The 10,936-nt window shown below is 46.5% G+C and overlaps 1 protein-coding gene and 1 long non-coding RNA gene across 6 annotated transcripts in view; both read left to right on the top strand.

Annotated features, from left to right (window-relative positions):
* Window positions 1-7,541: 7,541 nt before the first annotated feature.
* Window positions 7,542-10,936, top strand: part of Qin (tudor domain-containing protein qin) — a 150,718-nt gene continuing 147,323 nt past the window's right edge. The window contains exons 1-6 of one of the 5 annotated variants that reach the window (XM_071699937.1): window positions 7,580-7,672; window positions 8,072-8,178; window positions 9,962-10,243; window positions 10,336-10,418; window positions 10,508-10,711; window positions 10,789-10,869. In XM_071699937.1, the coding sequence (XP_071556038.1) occupies window positions 10,386-10,418; window positions 10,508-10,711; window positions 10,789-10,869 (318 nt within the window). In that variant the 5' untranslated portion in view covers window positions 7,580-7,672; window positions 8,072-8,178; window positions 9,962-10,243; window positions 10,336-10,385. Of the gene's footprint in view, window positions 7,673-8,071; window positions 8,179-8,710; window positions 9,184-9,961; window positions 10,244-10,335; window positions 10,419-10,507; window positions 10,712-10,788; window positions 10,870-10,936 lie in introns of those variants that run through there. The other 4 variants (XM_071699936.1, XM_071699934.1, XM_071699935.1 and 1 more) reach the window with 4 other exon arrangements.
* LOC139769182 (uncharacterized) lies at window positions 9,370-9,825 on the top strand. The gene is made up of 2 exons (XR_011717500.1): window positions 9,370-9,466; window positions 9,714-9,825. It is a non-coding gene; the product is annotated as an uncharacterized lncRNA (long non-coding RNA).

The following is a 10,936-nucleotide window of genomic DNA, read 5'->3' as shown; positions in this document are numbered from 1 at the left end:
CGAAATGAGGAAGAAAGAAAGGGAAAAAGAGAAGGAAAGAGTCAGGCAAGGAGACCAGAGAGGAAATTAACGACTCCATCCTCTTTCTTTTCCGACGTCAATTTTATTGCGATTTCCCGGCTCTTCACAGACAAATTCGTCCCGGCACCGGATAGCGAATGTCGGCTCTCTGGATTGTCGGGACCTGACGAAGCTACCCCGAAGACCGAGATACGACAGGATACGAGACGACGAAGGCAAAGTAAGCGTAGTCGATAGCTGCGCGACTACTCTTCTCTCTCCTTCTCATATTAATTCCTTTCCTTTGCTTTCTCTCTCTCTCTTTCTCTCTCAACGTCTCTCCTCTTTCCTCTTCTACGTTCTTACTTCCTCTCTCTTTCCTATATCCTATACTGTCGACTTCGTCGCACGTATTTCTCGGGCATTCATCCTCTATCATTTCTCCTTCCGCGCGTTTCCATGCGAACTCGAGGCCCCGCAATTCCTTTTCTTCGATTTTCGCACTTTAACGCGACGTCCGTACGTCTTCGCGACGATACCTATTATACGTCACGCCGCGGCTGCACGACAACACCGTCGATAATGGCAATGACGGCTGCACGTCTCTCTTTATACCCTTACCGCCATACCAACCCTCGCGTAGTGTTTGCTTGTTTACCGTTCCGCTGCCCGGCCGAACTTTCCTGCCGTCTTTCTCGCTTTCCATCGTTCGTACTTTCGAGATGTCAAAAGAATGTTGGCTCAAACGCTCTCTGATTTACAACAGCGTGTGAGAGCATAAGTTTCCGACATTCGAGTCCAAACATTTAAAAAATCGAGAGTACACGAGTATAGAATAAGGGTTTTAAAATCAAGTATTTAAAGCTTAAATAAATAAGATATATATATAATGCGCGTCATATTTTTAATGGAAATTAATTCAAGATTGCTTTTAAAGTTAACATTATTTAAATCTGTGTACGTCAATAAAATCTTATCGTATAGGAAAAGGATGCAAATAGAAATTTATCACGAGATTTGCATAAATATCTGTACCTGAATATATAGATCACCATGATAAACTTTTTGTTTTTTTTTTATCCCGGCTGCTGCCAGTCGGACGGTTGATAAATAATGTTATGCGCGCGTTACATGCAAGTAACGCGGAAGTAATCTCGCAGATTTAAGTGGGCGTCAGGGGTCGGAGGGAAAGAGAAATAAATGTATGCGAGAGACTACAGTTAAAGGGCTACCATTTAAAGAAATAACGAAAGAGAAGGGCGGAAGTTAAAATACAATAATATCTTGGAAACATCGCTGACGTGCGAGTACCAGCCGTCGAGATAATATCGCGCAAAATATTCTAGCAGGTTTAATCCTTTTACGGTCGGATATCGTGTACATAGACGGTGACCCCGGGGTCGCCGGCTTTTGATTTTATACGAAGTTAAAGGGATTAAACCTTCGTGCTTCTTGCGCGAACGCATTCATCTGTATGGCAATTTTCCGGATGTTCGAAGCTTAATAGGCATCGTCTTTATACGCTTTGACGTCGATAATAAAATGTTTATAAAATCTTCAGGCGAGGGAAGAAAAAGCGCCAAACGGAAGGTCTTTTACTTCGTTTGGACTTTCATACACTCCATTTATCATGCCGCCCACCGCGTGATTGATCAATTATTCATACCATTCGTTATTCATGAAGAAAAGTTTGGTACTAATAATCATTACTTAATTCTACTTGGCATTCAGTCGTCTTCGTTACTTACAAAAAGAAGGTCGTCGCTGAAAAAGTCCGGGCTCGTGGCTCCGTTAAATGCGTCGGGAAGTAAATTGCGAACATTTTGGAACGAACGTCGAAGATTTTTCCGCTGGGTTTTCTGGAAATACCAAAAGTATACCGTGGTAATTTTTAGAGCTTCCTCAATTTCTTAAAAATTCAATTAAAATAAGAAAGAGTACCGTACGCTCTATTTCACTTTTAAGAAAACCTTTAACGGATATAAAAGGAACAAAACCGTTATATCTGTTTTAATTGTAACCTTATACAATACATTTTCTCTTTTTTTTTCCTCATAAAAATTTAAATATTTTTCTATATTCTGTGTCTATTTTATAAGTGTAACAATGGGTATTTGAATCAAATAAGCCCGTTATATTTACATCTAACGGCGGTCTGTGATAACGACCGTTCTCCGTTCCGTTCGGAGAATGCGAGTTTCGCTTTCACAACCCCTCGATTCGCATGCGGACTAATATAGGGAAAATATGTACACGGCCGCTGTTGGTTAGGATTCGACAAAATTAGCGAGGAATGTAGCTGCCTACGCGAAAATACACAATGCGAGAGAGAGAGAGCATAACAAGTTCGATTGGGATCGCCGGGGCGGAAAAACGGCGCGGCAAGTAGTCGGCGCGTTCAGAATTCCACAGGAATTCCCGGAGTCTCTTCCCCAATGGGTAATAACGAGGATTCAGCCTCGTTTATCACCACTTGTAGCTCCATCCCTGACCTGACCACCCGCGCGCCCACGAGCGGGTGGTGGGCTCATCCTCGGCTCACCTCCGGCTCGTGCGCGCGATAGGGATAAATCCAACGCTCCCCCCGGCGTCTATCTCTCTCTCGAACTCCGATCCGTCGCGACACGTGTACACCACCCACACCCCCCATCCCCCTATCGGCCCCTTATTTTCAGCCGGTTTCCCGACCGACGCCCGCCGCTTACTCCGGAAACGCTCGCGGCTTGGTTACGGCGAGCCGAGGGACGGGACTAGATATAGTGAGGAAGGTTACCCTGTACGGATCGTGTGCGTGTGCGTCGGCACGTGTGTGACCTCTACACCGACGTAGATCCGCATACAGCGAATACTTGACGCCTGCACGAGCAGAGAGCTCGGCGTGACCGATATCGTTGGCCTTTAAGGGCCACAGAGTCGATAGCGGATTCAGAATTTCGGAAGCTTTAAGCGAGGCAACTTTCAAAATTTCTACGACGTGCACTTAAATCTTTTGAGAATAAGTAACTGTAAATCTTTGTGGTAATTTGGAAAACTTGCAAAAATTCCCTCGTATTGGAAAAGAAAGCGATGGATAAAATCTGACAATCTTCTCTAGGTCCGCAAGGGTCTATAAAAATTAATATATTTCGGTTTATTCAAATCTGGATAACTATTTAGCGTGAGAATCGCAAAATTCTATAAATTTAATCTGTCATCGATGGAGAGGAATTACTCAGCCGCCAGCGAACATAGATATAATATTCGCGTCGCCGTACGTTCGCAAGTTCGCAACATCCGGAGTCGGAGATTTCTTGTCGAGTAGCTATTTGTTGAAAAGGAGGACGGGAAGGCCAAGGATTGCGCGAAACCGTTCGTCGGCAGGATCTCGCGGCCGTCGCCGCCGCCGCTTCTCTTTCGCTCTTTCGCCTCGAAGGAGCCTCAAGAGCCGCGCTCGCCAAAAACGAATCCCGTATATATAACGTGATGCCTGAGCGATTCCGCCGTTCGGAACCGCGTACAAAATGCAGCGCCCTTCCACAAGCTCGCGTTTTGCCGCATGAATTTAAAACGTGTCCCGACGCCCTCTCCTATCGGGACACCGAGGTAATATTCAAGCGCGGTAAATATTGCACGGCGAAAAGTGTGCGATGTGAATTAATGTCAACCGCACTGGTCCCGCTGGTCTTCCTTCTTTTTTTTCCTTTTAATTATTGAATGCGTTTCGCGAGTGCGGCGTTTTTGCATGAAAAATAAAGGCGAGAGCGCGCGTATCAGAAAGGACGCGCGGCCGGCGCGACAGATTGTACTCCTCTCTTTCTCTCTTTCTCTCTTTCTCTCCATCTCCTATCTTTTCTCTCGGCTTTCGATTCCTGTCCGAGCGTGCCGAGGTTTAAATGCGTTTTAAAGTTTCACAGGCGAAGGCGTGTAAACGGCCCATAATGTCTCGAACGACTCTAGACATCGCCTTTTATCTCCCGGTCCTCTCGTCGCTCCGCTCGCTCGCCCCATTCATTATTCCGCGAATAAATAATCACGCGCGCGCGCGCGAAAGGCTGATGAAAATTTCAATCGATGGCTTTTCGCCCGTCCACTACGCCAAAATTATTCATCGATCTCTCGCTAACCCGCGCGTTCCCACCCCGCCGAGCTTTTCCCCGCGTCGCGATACCCTCGACGGTGACGACAATGATGGTTCCAGAAGGAGAAATCCCTCTCGATCGTTTAAATGTTACAAAAAGAAACGCGCGAGTCTCCAATGGATGGGAAAACGCCAGTTAAAACGATTCAGTCCTCTGCATACTTGAAAAGGTTTTAAATCTCGACGTTTCCTCTCTCCTCTTTCTCTCTCTCTCTCTCTCTCACTCTTTTTCTCTTCTTTTTAGATTTTAACATATGTATTCCTATTTTTCAGAATTTTGTGAAATAATTTTTTTGATATTATGTGTACCACGCGATATTGCTGCAAAGAATAATCTTCTCTTGCGTTTTTAATTGCCTCTCGTGCATCGAGCAACGACCAAACGAATTTACCAAGCTCTCTCATTCGAGAGAGCGGGCGAGAGAAAGCCCGGTGAAAACGAGAGATGGATAGAAAGAGAGGGAGAGAGGGAGAGAGAGAGGACAGGGAAGAGAGAGGGAGAGAGTCAACTGCGAACTTCCATCGTGTCACGTAGCACCTAATCTAGGTCAACGGAATTGAATTTAGAACCCAGCCAGGCTACCGTAGTTATATACCGCTTGGTAGGTTCCCAGCGCCGCCTCTTCGCGTAGGTAAAGCATTTCCTCGTTCACGGCGAAGAAGACGTGATCTCTCTTGGATTTTGCCAGGTCGCGACTAGCTGGACCAAAACAAGAGAGAGAGAGAGAGAGAGAGTTTCGGGCTTTAAATTAACTGTACAATTCTTTGTGCAGAAAAGACGACACGTGCTTGACCTACATAGTATAGGTGTAACGGTGAATATTCGTTAATATCATGTTGGATCCAGGAATAGTCTGAACATTAATATTACTGCTATTTATATTGCTATTTATATTTACATATTGTGCGTCCGTTATTTTTCACGACTAATCTCATAAAAAAAAGCAGTATTTTATGTTCCAGAAGATAAGATCAGCTGGGATCAAATGTTGTGTTTATTCATTTATTTAGATTATACTATCACACTCTAAAATACGTTATCTCTTTCCTATTATAAATTGTATTTATAAGTGAAAATGTTGTACTTATAACTGAAAACTTTAAAAATCCGCAACGCTCTGTAACTGATTGGCGATAATATAATTTTCTTTCCAACAATATATTAAAATTAACAATTTGTAGATTATAAATATAATTCATGGGCGAGATTGAACTAAATATTCATCAAATTATCGTGACATATTTCGTTATATGTAAGAAAGTTTTATATTTTTTCTTAAAAAAAAAAAGGAAATCTCTCGCTTGAATATCGCAAATCTACCTGACCTGTCTTTACTTTTTATATTCCCGCCTTCTCACGCAATCATTCGGGAAATAAATTTCGAAAACTGCATGTGCACATAATATCGAACAGCCTTGTGCAGCAGAGACAGAGAGTAGAACAAGACTAATCCCGCTAATGTCTCGTCGATGTAGTGGTACGTAACGGGACCTAATCGCTGATACGCCCTTTCATCCTCGCGGCCGGCGAGTTCGCGAGCGAGCGAGCGAGCGAGCGAAACGCGAGATTCGACTTTCGAGACGTAGCTAGAATCTTGTCTCGCTTCCGTTCGTTTCCTTATCGGAGCACGCTCTCAATCGCGCGATCTCCTTCTCTCTCTCTCTCTCCTTCTCGCTCTTCTCCACGCTCGCAAGCACGCTCTCGCAGTGTCTCGCACACACACATATATACCCGCGAAAGAGACGCGGATGACGTTGCGCGCGCTCGCCGCGCGCTTCCTCGTTCCTCGCGCGGCGCGATAGCGTGCATACGACCCCGGAGCCCGAACCTCCTTCGCCGCGCGCATTTACAGAGCGGAGAATTCCGGGAGCGGAACGGCACGGCACCGCGCCGCGCCGCGCCGCGCCGCGTCGCTCTTCACGCCGTCGCGTCGGTCCCGGGCAGGAAATAATAGCCGAGTGATAGAGTCGAGCGCAGGGAATTTTTATGGCTAAATCGATGTTGCACGCGCGCGGGTCGCGGCTCGCGGGCGACCGAGCGGGACGGCGAGCGTCGCGGCGGAAGGAGAAGGAGAGACAGAGAAAAAGAGGACTTCTCCGCTCCTGGGGGGAGGGAGAGGGAGAGGGAACGAGAGAGAGGGAGAGAGAGCGAGCGAGCGGGACGGCGTGACAGCGAGGAGCGAAGGGCGCTAGAAATCTGGAGCGGGGATAGATCCGGGCTTTGCGCTCTGCACGCGACCTTGAATGCCAGCCAGCCTAGACCTTGCCTCCGCTCCTTCGCTCGCTCGCCTAGTGCGGAGAGGCCGCGCGCGAACTGTTGTTTCAGGCAACACACAGCGCGGCGACGGTGCGGGCGACTCGCTATCGCGACCGACCGCGCCGATTACGTAAAGAGATCGCGGCGCCCAAAGGACACGACGGTCAGATCCGCGTTTCCTCGCTATTCGCCAACTCGGAGCGGATATTTACGTAACGAGACGAACGAATATATATATATCTTCTTTCCGGAGATATATATCGGAGCGCGCTCGCGCGATCCGTTTCGAAGAACGTGTTTAATAAATGACGCCTCGATAGCGATCGCTGCTGGCCTCTTGGCTGGCGATAATCAGCACGTCTCGCCCCGAAGACAGATCTCACCCGGAGGAAATTGATTCGCTAACGGCGGCGAATTTGTTGGCCGAAAGTTCAATTTAAAAGTTTCTTTGGAGAAGCGCGAAAGCGGGAAGCGCCTCGGGAGCGACGACGCGGCGCGGAACGGCGGGCGCCGATCGATCAACAGCGCGGCAGAGGAGCACAGACGGCAGGCGGGAATCGAGCATTCGACGTTATTAATGACGCGAGAATTTCGCGCGTCACGCGCGCGGTTTTCAGGTTGCATTTCCATCCCGGCATTCCCGGCGTCCGCGGCCAACGGACAATTCCGAACGACGCGCGGCGAGAAAGGCGCAGCGTTGCGTGGCGGAGACGGAGACGGAGACGGAGACGCGAAGACGCGAAGACGCGGAGGGTCGAGGGAGGCCGGGAAGGACAGGACGAACGGAACGCGGAGCCGACATAGCGGAAGGAGAAGGATCCGCGCGAGTCTGCTGCTCGCTGGAGCGATCGCTCAGGCGAGTTGGGTGGGATCATAACGGACCGGCCGCGGCGACCGGGCGAGCCGCGCCTAGACCTAGGCGGATACAGCCGTCTCGCTCGCATTATTATCTTACCTAGCTTTATCCATACTCCTTTTTTGCGTTTTCGGCAAAGCCGCCGCGCCGATCGGATCGTAGCGTCATCTGCCATCGCGAATCCGAGCTCCGGGCTCCGGGCCCCGGCTCCGATCGTCTCTCCGGTAGCCCGAGTAGCATGTACGCTCGCGCGAGGCGAAGCGAGCCGCGTAGATCGCTCGCCAGGCAGCAGCAGTCGCCTACTCGCCTAACTTCATTCGTCGCTCTGACGCGAATGGATTCGCGCCTTTTCGCGGCGACGCCGTCGGCGAGAACGATCGAGAATTCGTCACGACTCTCGCAAATCGGCGAAACTGGCGAATTCTGCTGTCTCCGATGCAAGGTGAATTGAAAAATACACTTTATATGATCTTTATCGATGATAAATACCTACACTGTCTAAATACAATTCCGTAATTCGCAGTAATATGTACGCTTGAACTTGTGATTCGGTTTGTAGTACGAAGTCGTTAGAAACTGCACGAGCCGTCCTGAAATAAATTCCTTTCTTCCTTTCGACACTTCGTCGAAGTATAAATCAGTGAAAATAATTATCATCGTGTATTTTCCCCGCCAAATATCTACTCGCAGGTCCCATGACATATTCGTCTGTTGGTAATACGCAAATTGACCAATTACAGTCGAGAATATCTAATAACTCGAACTTATACCAAACGCTCGACGTGATTGGTCAATTGCTTAATTTTACTTATTTAATTTCACGGCTTATACTGTTTTACAGCCTGACGCGACGCGACGGAGCGATTTTCCGCTTCGGAAATCAGGGATTCGTAATCCAAATTTTTACAATTAATCGAGATCCTTGCGGCACTCAACGTGCTAGAATCGGTAAATATACTCTTATTTCTATCGATCGATATATCAAGTGGCTAAATTAACAAAGCCGCTAATTAAATAATAAAGCAAGAACAAAGAGCGATCAATTTAACCCTGAAACGCGCGATTTTCCGTAGCATTCTGAGTAAATAACCTTCTAGACTTTCCCATTCGGAAGGAAAAGAAAGTCTAGAAGGGCCAAGGAAGGTCCTTTACAGATATGCGAAGTCGCATATTTTCAGAAACTTCATCAAGGGAGAGTACGCGAGGCATCGAAAAGTCGCTTTTGCATTTATATATGCAAAGCTGCGCACTCAAGGATTAAAAATCTCGCAGCTGATTTTTCGTATTTCGAAGAAGAGATTCACATATCGGAACATCTCAATCTCGTTAAGCGCGAAAGATAGTCGACTAGCCGACAAGATAATAATTCCCAGAGTAAGGCTGGCTGCGTGTAAAACACATCGTTTCCGGTAATTCGCCGCCATTTTAAAATTCGTAGTAGCACTCGTTAAACTTTCGCGCGGGTGTTCTGTGTATAGTCGTATCGCAGGACGACTGCGACTCGGCTGTCCTTGTGTCGTCATCGACCGGTCGATGATTGTCGAACACCGATCGCGCGTTGATATTTCGACCTCGGCAGACACAGTAAATAGGAGGAGTGGGCAAGAAGAACAAGGAGTTGTGTCTGCGAGCAAGTGTTCACGGGTAAACGCGTCGGAGCGGCGGCGCAGTTTCAAACGAGGTTCACGCGTGTCGCGTCACGCCGTTGACCGTCCACGTTGTCGTTTCGTCGATCTCGTCGGAAAGTCGGAATTGCTCGGGATCTACGTCTCGCACAATCGCGCAATCCCGTTTCGTCCGCGACTCCTCGCGCAAGGATGTACACGTCCGTCGCGGAGATGTCACGCGCGAAGGCGTCGAACAACAGGCTGTCGCCGTCGTGGTTCAGAGTCCCCGGCACGAAGCTGAGGAACGTGGTCTGCGTTCTCTGCAGGAGCAAGTTTTACGTGCCAGGTAAGTGCCGCGATGTACAACGGGCAGCCCACCACGCCGCGACGTCGCGTTATTGATTGGCGTACCGGCGAACGCGACCGAGTTTGCCGGCACCCGGAATCGTTGAATCGCGGCTCGTAGGAGACACGTCCGAGAGAGAGAGAGAGAGAGAGAGAGAGAGAGAGACGGCATGTCGCCGGGGTGCGTGTCGCGCACGATGCCGGTAAACGTAAACGTGCTCGCGAACAATGGTTTCTTTTTTTTCGATCGTACAGCGCGAGAACGAGGAGCGCGCGTTAGAGAGGTTAGAATCCCATGTGTCCGTCGTCGCGTAGGCGGAACCTTCGCCGACTCGGACATCCCTTTTCTCTGCATTTACTCTATGCTTGCGACACACAAAGCTATTGCACGTATATTTGTGACGGAATAATTAAGTACTTATCGTAAAATATCTAATTTATTAGATAAATGCGTTTTGTGGCTTATATTTTGCTTGAACTTTTATGCCTCTCATTAGAAGAAAAATTATATATATATTATTATTATTTTAGATATTGAAGCCTGAGAGTGTTAAATCCTTTTGTATCAAAATACTTCAATAGCAGATATCAATTGTATTTTGCACGTCATAATATTTTAATAAAAACTGATGTATATATTTCATTTTCTCCTATCCTGTTGCTCTATTAGATATAATAGCGAAAAACTATTTAGCCTATATACTATTCGTATATTCAATCAATTATAATAAACTGTTTATTAGATCAAAATAGAAAGCTCTTTGTCATAATTGTTACAGATCTATCGAATCTCAATGGGTTGATATTGAAAGGAACTCTGATACCTTTATTATTGGAATGTGGACATCCAATATGCAATAAATGTAACCAAAGAGAAAGACTTAAGACTTGTCCTTCGTGTAAAACTGATCTGGACAATGGTTTCAAGCGCCTGCTTCCCTTGAATTTATATACACTAGGACTGATTGTTTCGTCCTACCATCGTCCATTGGAAAATGATGATGAAGAGTTTCGATTTTGTCACAAATTATCTTCACAGTTACGTCAGATAGCAAAGCAAGGTTAGATAACGTAGTACATTAACTGATGAAATAAATTATACTTTTCTGAAGAAGAAAGCGAACATGTGGTTAACATATATTTTTGGTTATAGGATGTTGCCATGAATGTGGGAATCAAGCTAATGTAAACTGTCCGCAATGCATGGTTCTCTATTGTTACTGCTGCTATTCAAAAGTAAATTGGCATATCACAAACAAAATATTTATAATCAAACGGATTATATTCATAATATCTTACGACTTTGGTTCTACTTTTGTTTTTAGATTCATGGAAGGGCATTGCAGAATCACATACAGATCCCGATACATGATGGAGGTCCTGGCAGTCCTGCCGATATGTTGAATAGTTGTTCGCCAACATGCTCCGAAATGCTAGGCTATTTTTGCAATGACTGTAGTGTGGCCTGTTGTTCAAATTGCACTTTGCTCTTACACAAACTGCACAATTTCGTGGCATTATCAGAAAAGGTTAGTTAATATTGTTCAAATTATGATTTATTACATATTATTGCGAGAAACTTAAACGATTTCTACTTTATTGGCAGAACCAGACCCTGCTACCCGAGTTCAACGAGACTTACATGCATATCGAGGAAACGCTGCTGCGAGTTTGCCAGACAAAAGAGGTAAGTCCGCATGTTTATTAAATTTTTTTTCCTGGCGAGGAACTCGCTCAATTACTACGAGATGTAT

The sequence above is a fragment of the Temnothorax nylanderi genome, unplaced genomic scaffold (genome assembly GCF_030848795.1).
Source record: "Temnothorax nylanderi isolate EJ_2023f unplaced genomic scaffold, tnyl_v1.0 TNYL_tig0020_pilon, whole genome shotgun sequence".
Taxonomy (NCBI): Eukaryota; Metazoa; Arthropoda; class Insecta; order Hymenoptera; family Formicidae; genus Temnothorax; species Temnothorax nylanderi.
The sequence above is the reverse complement of the archived record's forward strand: the minus strand, read 5'-3'. Positions and strand labels throughout refer to the sequence as shown.